We start from the raw sequence: 17,431 nt of genomic DNA, 5'->3' as shown, positions 1-17,431 counted from the left end.
AGATTTTTTTCTTGACCTGCTGTCCCCATTCTCTCTGGAAATTCTTGTTTCTAGTTCCTTTTTCTACTCTTTCACTTTCAAATTTCTACCTCAGTCCTAGTTTCTTCCACTTTATTTCTTGTCCCAGCATAATCCAGAGTACAGGTGTGACTCATACCTCATCTGCATTTGAAAAAGGCTACCTACATCCAGAAAAGATGGGAGTATAAGCAGACACAAAAGAGAGAGAGAAATAGAGTTTGTTCTTTTTGATATATATATCTGGCATGGTCCATTACAGCCTACAGGCACTCAGTTTCAGACAGGGCATAGTCAATGCAGTTTAAAACAGATGTGACAAGTCCCTCTTGAGGTAAAGTAGCATTCATAGCATGCACATCTGCAAATACTCCGCTTTTATCATAAAAGCATATTATTGTATGTTGTATTGTGTACAATACATTCTTCTTCCCATTTTAGTTTGGATATAGCACTTTTTTCCTGCAATGAGCCTTGGAAATTTTGGTCCTAAATGATTTCAGATTCTATGTTCCTCAAATCACATTTGGACCTAGAACGCCCCCCACAAAAATGACAAAAAATCCCAAGTTTTGCTTGCTGTTATGATTTATTGCTGTGCAGTGCATCTGTGTATGCAAGATTGTCACTGAGGTTGTAGCTAGTTCTTTGTTTGTCTTTATTTAAAGGCTTCATCTCTGTAAAGAGGTAGAAGGAAAAATTAGGTATATACTAAAAGATGCATTTTTATTTTAAGAACTATGAAATAGAAAATGTTAAAGAAAACCCTGAGAAAAAAAAGCCAAATAAAAATACTCAATCTTTCTTTTTGTCTTTTGCTATACAAAGGTCAATAATAGGACAAAATTAGATTAAAAGTAAATTTTTTTTTAAAAGGTGTCTATTTATTATATTTTCCACCTCTTCTTACACACCAGGAAGAAGATGGGACCCCTTTTACTTCTAATAATTTGTCAGTGTGCCATAAACAGTGTCAAAACACACAGTGCTTCAAATCCCAATATAATTTTGCTGATGGCTGATGATCTTGGTATTGGAGACCTGGGATGTTATGGGAACAAAACCTTAAGGTATGTTGATAATTTAGGGGAGTCACAGGTTTGTATTTAGTTTTTCTATGGATTTTTAAAGTTAAAAATGCCAGAACATTTAGAGATTTGATTAGGCTTTTTATAAGTAATCAAAGTTAATAATTTTTCCAGAGAATAACATCTTCAATCTTTGTTTTCTTTTCTTGACAAAAGACTTATCTGATGTGTTTATCCTGCTGAAAAGTTGCATTATAAACAGAGAATTGACCAACCAACCAAATAAGGGTAGCTCTAGGGAAGCAAAGTATAGTCACCAGTTTTCTTTTAAAATATACATGACACAGTTACGATGAATTAAGCATATTTTGAAGCACTCATGATTTGAGACAAGCTTGTTGTTAACCAATTGTAAATGTTTTTCATTAATTTATCTTCATACAGTAATCGATATATTCATTAAAACAAATGTTAATAGGCCTGAATAATGCAGCAATGTTCCCCGGAATGTTCCTTATTACTAACTTAGGTGTGCTGATTTTGTAAACAGAGAAAGTGGTACCTAGTCATTTTGTTTGTGGTGCAAAGGCTTTGACAAAGTTAAATAAAACATTCAGACTAAAAGCACTGTCCTGTCAAATGTTAAATGCTCTTGTTCCTGCTGATGTTAGTTAGAAGTAAAACCTCCTCATAACTGAAAAAAGAAAATAAAGTTACAGATTCTAGTTTTAAACAGGAAACAATTATGTACAATACTGATGCTCGAATTACTCCCATCACAGGGTACAGAATGACTCCAAGATCTATGTTCTCTGATGTGACAATTCAGAATTAGATCTTTGGAATATGAAGAAATTTCATCATACTGGTTGTTATTAGTAGGTGATGCTACTGATAGCAAATAAGTCAGTTGGAAAATTAATGTTTCTGACTATTCAGACTTAGATGATAGGAGCACTAGTATGCCTTGAGGTCATGGTCATTAATCTCCTGGGTCAGAGAGCTATTAGAGCATGCTGCAGCTCCTGGCCAGTCTGCATTAGTAATTTTTATCTGTAGAACCGAGGACACAGGATTTCTTCCTGCAGGAACCAATTTTCATCTGCATGATGAGCCAGGTCATAGACAGGTTTCCCAGGCAGATATGGGAACTTGGTTGTGCCCCTGGCTCTAAAATTGCAGACATAATCATGTCAGACATGTAGATACCATTAATATAAAGTGTAACACAGAGTTGTAATTTTTTGAATCTCCTCTATTAACTGATAGCACCATACAACATTATCCCTATCCCAAAAACCTTTTACTGGGGAGAGACAGATGTGACACCAAGTAGGGAGAAAGGAAGCACAACCTTTCTCCAGTCTCTGTTTTTCCCCATTGCTGAAGCAGAAAGGTTGCAAAATTACAGTTCTGGGTCAAGGAATCCATTAAAAAGGGTTGCAATGCAATATGTCTAGGTGTAACAATTTAGTATTGGCCATGAAGAGTAGATGAAAGTGGGAAAAAAGATTTTTGGCATAGTGGCACAGTGTCTCAGTTCAGTGTTTTACCTAAAGTAAAAATATTTGACATGATAGTATTTAGAACTGCAACCCCATCATGGTTTTGATAATTTACATACGGTGAGTCTGAACTTGATTTCCTTAATAGTTCTTGCCTAAGATGTCTTGATCTCACCATAACTGTTTCCAAATAATAATTTTTGTGTATTCTTTTTTTTTTTCCTACTTATGTTTCTCCAGAACCCCTAATATTGACAGGCTAGCAGAGGAAGGAGTGACGCTTACTCAGCATATAGCAGCAGCCCCACTTTGCACTCCAAGCAGGGCAGCTTTCCTGACAGGGAGATATCCTATAAGATCAGGTAAAACCCCATTACTTTATTTGTATATAAATATCATATTTTATTTACAGTAAACTCTATGCAGGTTTTTTTTTGTCTGACCTTTCTTGATATCTTTATCATTACCAAGTTAGGTGAGGATAAATGATCAGTCTTTCCGCTTACTGATCAAGCTCATCAAGAGTTGGTATGCTTTTGAAATATTTCATATATATGGCAAATTTTTGCATTTGAGAAGAGTTGACAGAAAAAATAAAGTCTTTTTAGTGAGTAAAATATTTTTTTGTTTAAATACCGAGAAAAAGATTTGACTGTGGTTATTTAATGTAAGGAGCAGTCCATCTGTCCGCAAAATCCATCAACTTCCTCCAGTATTCAATGACCACTATGCAATTCTCTCTTTGCCTGCCTCCCTAGTTGCATTCAGGCTGCTCCCAGTATGTTGGTGGGCAGCCCAAGTCCTGGACATCACAGAGATGCATCTAGAAAGACGCAACGGAAGAACCCCGTGTAAATGCTTCCACTCAGACATTTCGATTTCTACAAAACCTTTTGGTTTAGACAAGTTGTAGGGTTTACCTTTTGGGGTTTTTTTTGTTTTTCTTGTTGTTTTGGTGGGGGGAAGGTTGGGGGCAGGACAGCTCATTAAGGTATTCAAGTTGCTCTTAAGACTGGGAAGAGGAAAGCAAAAAATCTCCCTTCTTTTTGCATATTTTTGTTCTGTATCTACCAATATACAGAGTTAAGTATCTTATGAATACATGCATTTAATTTTTCTTACTTTTCAAATACCTGATCCAAAACCCATTTGAGCAAGTGAAGATCTAGTCTGTTTATTTTAGTGTGCTGGGACTGAGCCTCTCAGTGCTTAGCCATGCAACTTTAACATTCCCTTAACATCATTTTTAGCAAGGATCATTATACATTAATCAGATCACTTGTTCATTAGTGATAAAACATCCTGTCCTTGCTTCTGGGAATGAAAGCAAAGCAAGACTCTGGAGCCTACTTGATACGTTCATGCTCATTCAAATCAAGTAACAAACTTTTGCAAAAGTGCCAGCTAATATAACTTGCTAAATTTTCCATTCCATTCAGCTGCAAAGGAAAATTTCATATACCTGTTACAGCTATAGTGCTATTAATATTTACTGTAGGTAAAGCAACAGGTCACTTTCCATTATAATTCTTGTTCTCATTTCTGAAAAATGTTCTTAATTCTGAAAAATTCTAATTTTTTTCTTCACTGATCATTTCCACGTAGGTGCAAAAATTGAACTTTTTCTTACTTAAATTACAAAATGGCTAAATATGGAGTGCTTCCAAATATCACTGAAGACCTAGTAAAGGATTATTACACAAGGCAGTAGAATCATGATGTGGAAAAAAATGTTATAAATTTAAAACTCCTGCTAATAGAGCTGAAGAAAAAGATTCCAAAATGCAGTATTTGATGAGACACAAACTCAGAGAAAGGTGATGATGAAAAAAAACCCCAAACATAAGTCTGTACTTTCATTTCTGTAGCTTAAGGGAATTGCACTGATTTCCATTACAAGAGCTTTAATACATAAAATTAAATATAAATAAATTAGATATATATATGACTAAAACTAAACTGTTAATCAACAAAAATAGCTGGGGTAAAAAACTGAAGTCAACATATGAGGGGTAAGTTGAGCTGTCTTTGATAAACCAGTCTAACAAGTCTTTTTCACATGTAACCACAAGGGATACCTGACTGAAGATTCTGGTTGTCTACATCAATCATGTAATTTGGGCACTGCAATCATCCAGTTGCATAATTTAGACTTCCTGAAGATACATCTGCACAGATTTGCATAGATATTCTCTGTTCTGTCTGTCTATTTTCAGAACCAGCTCTCATCTGGAATCCCAGTAATCTAATTTTCATGAACCTGAGCTCTCAAGTTCCTCATCCTGAGAGTAGCTTATAAGCTCATTTGTGTTCCTCAGACTCTCAGTATATAGAAATTACTGTGCCTTATTTAGATATTGTCTTGTTAGCCGATACCTGATGCTCTTTTAGTGCACTCTGAATGCATTGAATCATGTGTCTTCATGCCACTGGACTGCTGGTCCTCTCCCATCAATGCTGAGAGCCCTGGCTGCTCTATTTCCGGAATTAGATTCTCTCTCGCTCTTTTGACCTCATGATATTTACATACCCAGTAGTAAGACTGCCTTATTTCAATGTACCTTCTTTTAAATAGCCTTAAAAGCTTATAGAAAACCATGTATGAAGGAAGTGGAAATTTGGAGAGTAGAACTTGGCAATGATCTCAGTCCTCAGTTCCATTCCTACCCCAGGTACAAGAAAAATAAATTATTCAGGCTCAACTTTTTTCAGGTTTGCTGAAAAACCCTTAGAACATCTACAGAAGGACATGCAGCTGTTTATGTCATGTCTGGCCCCATGGTTATAAGCAGAGACTTTTTTTTTCTAAACTTCTCAATTTCTGATGTCAATACAGAGAAGACCTCACTCAGCTAAATGGATGATTGTATCAGCCACTTGCAATATTTAATGTCTGGTTCTAATGTGTCATTTAAGTGATACCACCTGAAGCAAAAAAGTGCATGTAGAAAGTAGTTTCTCTGTATTATCCAGGTCTCATTAATTTTCATTGTATTTAGGAATGGCTGCCTTCTCACGAGTTGGTGTCTTCTTATTTTCTGCCTCTTCCGGAGGACTTCCTTCTGAAGAAATAACTTTTTCCAATCTCCTGAAACAGAAAGGTTATGCAACCGCTCTAATAGGTAAAATTGTGCAACAACACATGTGCAACACTATTTTACATTCATTTAAATCAAAAGAACATTAGCTTCTCATATAGACTATTAAGGGTTTGCATTGTGTTTTCCCCCCACAGCATAATGAATTTATTTTTCTGGCACAAAGCTGAGCACATTCCCATGCCTATGTGAAACACTAATCTGATAAGTATGTCTAATTCACTTGTGTAGTTATAGTCTCACTGTGCAAGGTACTGGAGAAACATGATGAACAAACTGAAAATTAGTCAAGCTCTTGAAAAGTTTTCAGTATAAATAGAAATTTGATTACAACAGAGGGATTGATCACAATAAGGAGTTGATCACAGGGTACAAGTCAGAACAGTGGTACAATTCATTTCACCAGTTTTTAAATATCCATAAATTAGACAGTTATTACCTGGAATAACTGCCTGAATTCGTTTCTTAGTCATCAGCCAGAAAAGGGCATTTCTAGGAAAGTTTTCTTATCCTGTAGTAGAAATGTAATATAAAAATGTATTTCTCTCTCATTGTAAAGACAGTTTAGACAATTAACTGCAGCATAAATATCCAGTGATGGGCAAAGGAATCCCACTAGGTGAATTTTAAATAGAATTGGAATTAATATCCTAAAAGTATAAAGTTAAAGATTGGTCCCTTTTTTGTTTTTTAATTTGACCAATGACCTATTCCAGACTGCTTATATTTTAGACTACAACTTGTATTACATAATGTATTTCTGTACTGGAATTACCGGGGAATCGTTATTCAGAGAACATAACACTGGAATTACTAAATTAATTTAGATGAAGGATGCATCCAATTTGATTTTTTAAATTGATTTTTAAACAGAAAATTGTAATTTGGGGAGTGATTTTTGTTTAAAAAATCAGGCTGTTTAGCAAGGCTAACAATTCACACCACTGTTCAAAAAATATCTGTATTGTGTAGACAAACCTAACTTTAGTTAGTGTTCCTAACTAAAAATCCTACTTAGCTATATCCTGCTCTTATAAAGGATAAAATACCATGATGTCCTGACAGAAACAAACAAGAAAACCAGAAAATCTTATCAGAAGTATATTTAGTGCAGGTGTATTTGAATCATAGTGCAAAAAAGCCATTCATAATTTGTCATGTTCCTCATGGAGTTAATTCCTATTGCTCCATATTCAATTAAAGGCTGGGGTTTTTTCTATTTGTGACAAGCACTGTAATATAACTCATTTTCTGGGGCTGACCTACTTAATGTTCTTTTTTTAACTACTTTCACTGCAACATGACAGCTTGCCACTTAGATCTCCAGAAGTTATCTCCATGATACTTAATGAACAGTTCTTCCAAGTGGCCTGAATGATAGCTATAAGACCATAAAATGTAATATCACCATATCCTTAGAGTATAATGAAGGTTTCCAAAAATCAAGAAGTGCATTAAAATCAGGGATAAAGCATATGTAAATGAAAAAAAGAAACATTATGTAGATTTGAAGAGTAGGTAGACAGAGTCTGATTCCCAGTCAGCCCATTTTCTGCCTCTACTGGTGTTCTTACCACATCATATTGGTCTGGGTCAGGGAGTCTTTGCTGGGTTCAATCTAACTCAGCAGTTCCCAAACAAATTATTGTCAAATCCTGCACCAGTGATGGATTGGCATAAGGGTAATTTTAAACCTTTCAGTTCCTCAAACCTGTAATGTCACTTCTTTTTTTTTTTCTTTCTCCCAAGTTGCTCTCTGCTTTATTCTCTAAGGACATTTTTCTCTTCCCTAAATGCATTTTTGCTTCTTTTTATACTTTTTGCTCCTCTGAATATATGCTTCCTTTTGCTTGATACATCCCAAAATATATTTTGGCTATAAATCTACTCTATGTATACACTTTTCTACCTCATTGTTTTCCCCTGTGACACAAAGAAGGTGACATCCAATACATCTGCTAGGAAGACACACAATCAGATCTGCAAAAACCCCAAGTTTTATAAGAAAGAGCAGATGCATAGAATATGTGATATTTCAACAGTAGAAAGAAATGATGATGTTTTACAGGAAATAGCTATTCATAATGCAAAATTCCACTTAGATAAGTATTATTTTAACTACTACTATGATCAATTACAGTTGAGTAAAAGGTTAATTTTTCCTCACTATTTTTATCCAGTGTCTTGTTTGCTATCCAGAGAAGTTTAAAATCTACCTATGTATCTTATCTCCAAAGTTGAAAAACTAATTGATAACTGGTACTTGTTTCTTTCTTCCAGAATGAGGTGATGTAATATTTGGACACATTACAGTAGTAAGGTGTCCAATCCAAGATTGACTGAGTCTAGAGATTGGGATGAATGCAGTAGTTATTCATAAAACATCTTAAAATCTGATCATGGTAATAGCATATGCACATACACTTTTTATTATTATTGATATAAATATATTTCTTTGAGCACATAAAATATTTCTGTTTGCATCTTGCTCCACATCTTGCCTCTTGCCATTTATCTGAAAAATAAAATCATTCCAAAAGAAATATGTTATTATATACAATTCAGTCTTCAGATTGCTCCCTTTTCAACTGAGGGGGAAAAAAAGACAGGAAACATGGATTTTTGTAGTATCCCCAGGATTCTGGGTTCTGAAAAACTGAGTTCTGAGTGAAGTTTCTTGGCTGAATAATACTTGCCTCACATTTCTACTTGCCTTTCATTGCATTGCTTTTGCTCTGCAGAAATCGTAATTGTGGCTGACGGAGAAGGAAAAATGCCTAAGTCTCAAATTATTGAGGTACTCATAATTTACAATTAAAAGCATAAATTTCACTCAAAAGCTTGGTAGAATCTACTGAAATGCTTATGATGCTTGTGTGAAGTGTCCATCCTGTGAAGCATCACTTGGCAAAGGGATGAGAGCATTTTGCGCTGCTCTCAGATTCAGAAGGGCCTCAGACTGTAAAGCACATTACAGTAATATGTTGAAGCACTAGCTCAAGGCAGGGGTTATTGTCACAAGGAATAAAACAAAACATGACCCAGTCATCACTTGCTTTTTCAGAGTAGTACAGGATCTATCAGAACCTTCTACCTCATCAGCCATTTGAGAACAGCAATTTTGTCGTTCCATCACAGCTGACGATATAATTTGAACCAGAGCTTCTGTTGCTTTTCCCACTAACCTGCTCTCTGCTTTGTTTGGCTTCAGTTGCTTCTGAACAAATCTCTTTTTGAGGCCCAAGTTCAACCTGACATTGAACAATTTGTTGTGCTTGCTAAAACCCTTTTGATAAAAATAGGACCTGTATTTTACCTTGTCCTAATTTGTTATTGCCAGATTCTTCTATCCTGGCTTGCAGTATCTAGTTTTATTGAGATCCCATTTAAAAAAAACCTCTATATCATAATAAATGACCTTGAAGCTGTATTTAATTTGAGTTTTTTACTGAATTATAGGTGCCTTGAGATTGACATATAACAGCAAAAAATGAAAAATTAAAACTTGAAGGTCATTTATATTCATGATCATTAGCCTCTACCATTAATTCAGTTATCTAACTTGATGAGAGTTTTTTCATGCTCACCTTGTTACATGTCTGGCTTTATGATTATTCCATGAAGGCAGTCATGTAAAACTGAGAGAAAACATTGAAGCATTTCTTTTCAAAAATCTGTCTTTATATGCTGGGAATGAAAATCAGAGTTCCAGCCTTATCTAACCCTTTATAGCATCATTATAATATCTAAAATGTCAGTACAGTGGTTTGCTCTGCTCTTTTTTTTAATTGACCATGGTAATTTTTACTGAACCATGTCAAAAGTAGTGACAAGCCATTCTGCCCACAAAAAGCAGAATACCACCTCAGGTGAGGAGCCATCTGACAGGGAAAAATTCTGATTGGATGAAAGAGCTATAGAGACCTTAGTTTCACTGGCACATAAGCAGACCTGAAAATGTTTTATACCTGCTTTGATGGTATACAGAAGATATTTCTAACTTTAGACTGTCAAGAGATGTATGAGGAGAACTGGACTCAACTAAACACTCAGAGTCAAATTTCTGTGATACTTTTTTACACCTTTGCTGGGAGATGAACTTAAGCACATGACATTCCCATCCTATACCTCCATTCTGTTATTTGAGGAAGAGAAATAGCAACATCCAGTTGCTAGGTACTATTTAAAATAAAGCAGAACCTCTCTTTGGTATTGCAGTACCTGCATTTGTCATTGCCAAAGGAAGAAGTACAGAATGAATATGCAGTTCTCTAGACCCAAGAGAAGATGTTCAGGACTGTCTGCATCAGCACTCTTTCTTACAGATGTGTAAAAGCTGGCATGGTTCGGAAAAGGGGAAAATTCTATGTATGATTTTTTTCCTTTTTTGTACTTTCTACCATGTGTATTCTGAAGCCTGTAGAACAAATATTTCAAATTTCTTTGGACTAAGTTATGGGAATGAGGACTTACTGGGTTTTCAGGTTTTCTTGTTTATTTCCTTTAAGACAACCCCAGAATTATGCTGGTCATGTTTACATATTTGGTTCAGAAAAATAAATAGTGTGGCCCAGAAATATATAATGTTGTCTGTTTTGTCAAGGCCAGCATATTTTTTAAAATATTCAATACATTTTCTGGCTGAGAGTAAAGAGCATAGCTCTATCCCCAAACTATCTCAACAGGCTTAACTGAATTCTTGGTTTTTTTAATAATTATGCATTTGAATTCAAATAACAGCTTCCAAACAGTTAGGTCTGTTGTGCTAAGCAATGCATAAGCATATGGTAAGAGGTTATACCTGAGTCATAGAATGTATTATCTAGATACTTACTGTAATCAGCATGAACATAAATTGTACTACTATAATGCAAATCAGGCTCCTGGTTTTTTGTGTCAGTCAGTGTCCAACGTTATTGCAGAATTAGAGTGATTTCCTAGTGAGACAAAATGCTGTGAGAGCTAGTATTTGGCAGCAATTTACTTCTTACTGTTGTTTGGCTTTTTATTTATATATATAAAATAAAAAGATGCAAAATAATCACCCTCATCATATATATCTGTGTATATTGTGAGGGCGATTGACAGAGATTTTTGCAATCATTTAAATAATAAATGCTTTGGTAATTTTCCTATTCTTGCTTTATTTCCTATTTGTTACTGCTTTCTTCTTCTTTTCTCTTTTTTTTTAAACTATTCAAATTATTTGCAAGAAAAATTTCAGAGAAGATATTTTTTAACTCTGTATCGGCTCTTCCTGTTCAGTCAGTAGCTGCTACAAAATGGTATTTTTTTATAACAACTACACATACACAAAGGTTTCATTTCCAAAGTTAACTGTCTGCTAGGGCTCTTGCTCTTCAGTGACCTGCTAGCCCACTCAAAGTTTAATGTTCTTCAGCAGCAGCTCTGCTAAACCTATTTCTAACTAAGATGAATAGGCAGACATGAAACAAAATCTTTGATGAAGGCATAAAGAAAGTTTACATAGAAAATAGGGATCCACAAAATAGATGCTGGTGGCAGGGGGATAGCAGTTAGACAGTGACAGTTTCATGTTTGGGATAGTGCATATTAAAACTAAGTTTGATGATTTAACTAAAAAAATACCCCCTGTCCTTCTCTCTTTGTAGGAAAGTGGCATCTTGGGATGAACTGTGAAAGCAGAAATGACTTCTGTCACCACCCCCTCAGTCATGGATTTGATTACTTTTATGGGCTTACTGTGACCAATTTTAGAGACTGCAAACCTGGCCAAGGCAGCGTATTTTTAAAAGGGGTTCAGAAAGCCCTTATCATCCCAATCCAAATCGCTGGAATCACCCTTGTGTCTTTGGCGATAGCGCGGTACATCGGCCTCCTCAATGTACCTTTCCAAGCATTCTGTTACTGCTTGTTAATAATCACAATTTCACTTGTGGTTTTGATATTTTTCTTCTATCATTTTCGACACTTAAACTGCTTCTTAATGAGGAATCATCAGATTATCCAGCAGCCACTGTCCTATGAGAACCTTACTCAGAGGCTGACAAAGGAAGCCATGCAGTTTATTGGAAGGTAGGTTTCTATGTTATAAGTCAGTGTTGCCATTTCACAATGATGATGCTTCTAAAAATTGGAAAAAAATATGAGCTTGTGGGCATGAGGAATATGTCATTATATATAATCATCATAATTTTTTCCTTTAAAAGATGACTAAAGTTAATCTTCTTATTGAAAGTGACTGGGGTTTTTTCTATCAGTTATATAATTAATTCCTCTATAAAATTTTAAAATTGTTTATGTTTACATACTTCAGAATTTTTTCCCAAAAATTGTCAATTTTTTTTAGGACTTTCATTATTAAGAATTTCATGTAACTTGAAATCTGACAAATCTTTTGCGGTGTGATTTAATTATGTGAAAACACAGTACAGAGTCATAATCTATGACTTTTCTGGAATGGGAAACTTTTTCATCAACTTGATGCAACCATTAAAAGGCATTCATAAAATAAATTTTTAAAGATACTGGCACTTTATATGCCTCCACTTTTATGGCAGATTAATGTTGAAAATATTTGACTCACAGAAGTTAGGGTCCAGGGCTCTTTACCTGGGGAAGAATAACCCCCAGCACCAATACAAGCTGGGGGCTGACTTGCTGGAAAGCAGCTCTGCAGAGAAGGACCTGGGGGTCCTGGTGGACAGCAAGCTGTCCATGAGCCAGAAGTGTGTCCTACTGACCAGGAAGGCCAATGGTATCCTGGGCTGTGTTAGGAAGAGCACTGCCAGCAGGTAGATGGAGGTGATCCTGCCCCTCTACTCACTCCTAGTGAGGCCACATCTGGACTACTGTGTCCAGTTCTGGGCTCCTCAGCGCAAGAGAGAGGTGGAGCTCCTGGAACAGGTCCGGCAGACAGCTAAAAAGATGATTAGGGACAGGAGCATCTCTTATGAGGAAAGGCTGAGGGAACTGGGCCTGTTCAGCCTCAAGAAGAGACAACTGAGAGGGAACCTCATCAATCTATGTAAATATCTGAAGGGAGGGTGCCAAGAGGATGGACCCAGGCTCTTCTTAGTGGTGCCGAGCAAAAGGACAAAAGGCAACAGGCAGAAACTGATGCACAGGAATTTCCACCTGAATATGAGGAAGAACTTCACTGTGCAGGTTACCAAACACTGGAAGAAGTTGCCCAGAGAGATTGTGCTAGAGATCCTGTGCTGTGTGCTCTAGGATGACCCTGCCTGACCAGGGAGATTGGACCAGATGACCCACTGTGATCCCTTCCAACCTTACTCATTCTGTGATTCTGTGAAACAAATGGTTTTTTTGAAAACAATTTTTTTTAATAGCCATCACATTGGGCCACCTAAACATTGGATGTACAAAAACATCCTAAGTCATTGTTCATTTTTTCTAAGTTAGCTACTTTGCCATAGCTGTCACCACAGGGCTTCTAATGGGATGAAGTCATAAAAGTATACATTTGTATATTTGGAAATATATATCAATATATTTGGAGAAAAAATATTTCATCAATTTAACTTTTTGAAAAAATATGTGAAAGTATTTTTCTTGATCCCTTTTGATACAGATTAAAGCATTTTAAAAAATACTAAATCAAAGTAAAAATATATTCTAAGACATAAAAGTCCCTGAATTATTATTCTTAAAGTACGTACCATTAATTACTGTGAATACATTCACATAGTGTCATTGCTGGATGAAAACATATACCAAAGAGTCAGAGGCTAAATTTTCTAGACTGAGTGCCTGCATGCAGCAGCTGTTTCTAGCTGTTAGCCAGAAAAAATGTTTAACTAAAATCTTGATCTTATACTGCAATTTTTCTGTCATTTCTATCATTATGATTTGCTGTGGCCGTCTCTACTCATCATACCAAAATAAAAGTGGTTTTATATCAAATTTCTTTAAGTGAGTAAGTTTTCCCAACAATCAACATTCTCATCAGTATTTATAAATAAACTAAAACATCTTTATTTCCTCTTGGCAATAGTGATAAAGATGCCTTCTCAACTACATTTAACTGTGAAGTACTTTGTTTACTACAAACACAAACATACACAATGAAAATTGTTGAGAGGTTATTTGCTTTGTGACCAAGCATTTGGTGATTTTAAAAGACTCTTGAGTACATTAACTATATGTTGGTATATTCTACCATTATTTACAAGTATATAATGTGCCTGTAGTGATATTGTTTTGGGTATCTAAGAATGTTTCATTGATTTCAATGCCATGACAATAAAATGGTTGCCCCAAAACAGGTGAGTTCAAGATGGGCAATCATTGGTAGAAAAACAGTAACTCTTTTAACTTTATTAATATGTGTAACGTGCACACTGTTATTGTATAGCTTAGTGTCATTATTTGAGCCCAGTGTTTAGAGATGGAAAAATAACATATAATCTAAATCAGCACAGCTTTGCTGACTCGGCTGGAGGTAAGTGGCTTTACATCAGCTGAGCACTTGGCCCCAAATCTTGATGTAGTTTCCAGACAACAGTGATGTTAAATTGAAGTCAAGGTTAATAGCATATATTCGTAATTTACAACAAACTTTGTTACAGGAATGATGCAATTATAGTGAGAATTATAACCCAGACTCTTCAGAGTCATTGTTAAATTAGAGAATATCCAAGCACATTAAGGTATTGAGAAGCAATTAAGGCATTTGAGCAATCTTAACTGTGCCCTTTAGTGAATTCTCATGCAAAGTATATGACCATAAACCTTGCTCCTGGGGATAGGAGTAATTAGATTAATATTCACTGAACTGATGTGTCCCATATATTAGTGAGAGCAACAAAACCAATATTTGCTTTGACACACTGGTTCTGACATTATATAGTTCACACCTGTCAACTCCAGGGCACAGGTAGACCATTGCTTTTATGACTTCTCTACTGACTTTGGTGATTTGTTGGTGAATGGCTATGAAGAGTCAACCAGGTTTCAATAGCATGCAGACATCTGGCACTCATAAATGAAGGACCACAAGGTTTTGGGAAGCCACAGTTGCTCGACAGCATTCTTACCATTCCAGTTCTTTCAGCCCCTTAGTCACATGTTTGAATATTCAATTTGTCATACAGTCTCCTTTACTTTAGATGATACAGTGAATAGCAAGCTCAGTCGTGTACATAAGTAATTCTTGTGCACAAGTATACCAGAATGCAAACAATTCTGAATTTAAAGAATTCAAGCATTCATCTTAACTGGTTCTAAATACGCATTTTATCATCAAACAAAAAATCATCAGATATCATGCATTTTTTAACTGGTCAATTATCTTTAAAATAAATATATGCAATGTGTATGAATATATATTGATAATTCCAACATAAATGTTATAAGTTTATTATACCTATTGCCTATATTACCTCTGCAAGTTCTTTGGAGTTCAGGTGATGGCCTTCCTGACATTTTCTTTTCTAGCTGATTCTCAGTCATACTGTCAGCTTTATGACTTCTTACTATGTATAAACATCAAACTCTTCAGAAGGAATAGGCAAGGAAGGAGAGATGTGGTGGGGTAGCCTTGTATGTTAAAGAGTGTTTTCATTATCTAGAGCTTAATGATGGTGGTGATAGGTTTGAGCGTTCATGGCTAAGAATCAGGGGATAGGCCAACAAGGAAGATATCATGGTGGGAATGTGTTATAGACCACCCAGCCAGGATGAAGAGGCAGACAAAATATTCTATGAGGAGCTGGGAGAAGTCTCACAACTGCTGGCCCTTGTTAATGTAGGGGACTTCAGCTTACCAGATGTTTGCTGGAAATACAGTACAGTGGACAGGAAACTGTGTAAGTGGTTCTTGAAGTGTGTAGAAGATAACTTCCTGACACAGCTGGTGAGTGAGCCAACCTGGGGAGGTGCCCTGATGGACCTGCTGTCTATAAACAGAGGAAGACTGGTGAGTGATTTGATGGTTGAAGACCATCTTGGGCACAGGGATCACAAAATGATAAGAGTTTTTGATTCCTAGCAAAGCAAGGAGAGGGGTCTGCAGAATTATTACCTTGGACTGCTGGAGGGCAGACTTTGGCCTGTGATTCTATATAATCATTAGAGTTTGTGTTTAAAGTTATCTTATAATTTCTTTATAGCATGTAGCTATGTGCTGTTGTAGTTACTTTGGTCTGCTTTTTTTGAGAGGTGAAATTATATTTATCTTCTTTAGTCTAGCGTACGCATATTACAATTTTTATTTGTTCCTAGATAGACTGAAAAAGAGCAAATACAAAATTCAATACCCAGAAATGGCACTGGAAACAAATATATACAATTACAAATGTCAGATCTGGTGTGTGAAAACAAATAGTAATTTAGTTGCTTACCCTAATTGTAAGTGGGCAGGTCATCTCAGTGTGTGTTAATTCTAATTACTTTTTCCCAAGGGGAAATGTGTTTACATATTGCAAACCTGTAAGAACACTCTCTAGATACTACAGCATATTTGAAAGTCAAATGCATGCTAATTATTTCATGTTAAATTCAATGTGGTTGTCACTCTTATATCTTCAGCATGCCCTTTAATGGCCAACTGCACAGAAAATCCAGTTTTGGAAAATGCCAGAGACCAGTTTCTAATGTATAAAAAATTAACAATACGAAAGTACCACTCTCTGATACAGAATACCTCTCTGACAAATTTGTATAGCTGGTCACAATTAATATTTAAAAAAATCCTAATGAAATCTAGTTTCTGGAAAACAGTATTTGCATACAAACACGTTTATATTTAAAAGGTATGGGGAAGGTGATTATGAACAATTTTCTTGTCTATTATTTTAGTCATAGATTGCATAGGCATAATTTTTAAAATTTTGTGATAACAGTTAATAAATTTTAAATTTTCACTTTATCTATTCTATTTTAGTCCTTGAAACATTGTTGCAACACGTATTCAGATTTTTTTTTCATCTACTCTAGGAGACTGGTTTAGAGTTTTTCTATGTATTACTGGGTCTTAATGTCTGGCAGTTGTCATTTTATACTGGAGTTAAGAGTTCTGAAATCAAGTGTTTTTATAAATCCTACAGGAATATTCCTTATAGTTTACAGCAAAATACAAATTATAGAGTAGAGTTTGTAAATCTTTGTATACATATGATGTATTTATGCACATATATTAAAAACAGGTAGTAACCTATAAGCTGTAACAACTCTACTGGATCTTCATGCCTTTTCTCTCAGACCTCTGATTGTGCCTTTTGAACAAAAAGGTAACAGGAAGAAGGTGTGGATTCATATAAGGCTTTACAAAGTCTTTAAATAATTTAAGAATTATTAAGGACCTCACTAGTTCTGTGATGAGTGGCAGAAAACATTGTCAATGGAACACTTCTAAAAAGGTAGTAAAGCTGTCTATTGGCCTCCAACATTTTGTGGGAGAGAGGGATTTAATAATGAGTATAATTTGTACTAGATGGCAAATTCTTTTTCTTTCTCCATGCTTATGAAAGTGTACTTTAGGAAGAGGAGAAAAAAGGTTATATAGAAAGGAAATAAAAACATATATGAGTTGAGTACCTTAAGCATTTAAAGGAAACAATGGGTATGAAATTATAGATGTCAAAGTGTCTTGTCTATTTGCATGGAAGAATTACATCACAAATGCAGATACAGTAGTAGCACATCCTACTTTTAATATGTAGTAGAAAGAGTCAGATTATTTATATATTTACATTTTCCTCCCTCTCTCAATTCCATTTTCAGCAACTCTTCTGGTTCTGATAAGTTACACCCAAGTGGTCTGGAGTTCTCTTTCTGA

The 17,431-nt window shown here is 35.5% G+C and overlaps 1 protein-coding gene across 7 annotated transcripts in view; it reads left to right on the top strand.

Moving 5' to 3' along the window:
- The window catches only part of STS (steroid sulfatase), a 108,261-nt gene that overhangs the window by 23,127 nt on the left and 67,703 nt on the right, over positions 1-17,431 (top strand). For 6 of the 7 annotated variants that reach the window (XM_051794951.1, XM_051794949.1, XM_051794953.1 and 3 more), the window contains 4 exons: positions 936-1,088; positions 2,792-2,913; positions 5,551-5,673; positions 11,283-11,706. In XM_051794951.1, coding sequence (XP_051650911.1) covers positions 943-1,088; positions 2,792-2,913; positions 5,551-5,673; positions 11,283-11,706 — 815 coding nt within the window. In that variant the 5' untranslated portion in view covers positions 936-942. Of the gene's footprint in view, positions 1-935; positions 1,089-2,791; positions 2,914-5,550; positions 5,674-11,282; positions 11,707-17,431 lie in introns of those variants that run through there. The other variant, XM_051794955.1, reaches the window with a different exon arrangement.

Source organism: Manacus candei, unplaced genomic scaffold (genome assembly GCF_025592945.1).
Source record: "Manacus candei isolate 608988 ecotype Guabito, Panama unplaced genomic scaffold, ASM2559294v1 h1tg000041l, whole genome shotgun sequence".
In the NCBI taxonomy this organism is placed as follows: domain Eukaryota; kingdom Metazoa; phylum Chordata; class Aves; order Passeriformes; family Pipridae; genus Manacus; species Manacus candei.
This window is presented reverse-complemented; position numbering and strand designations above follow the sequence as displayed.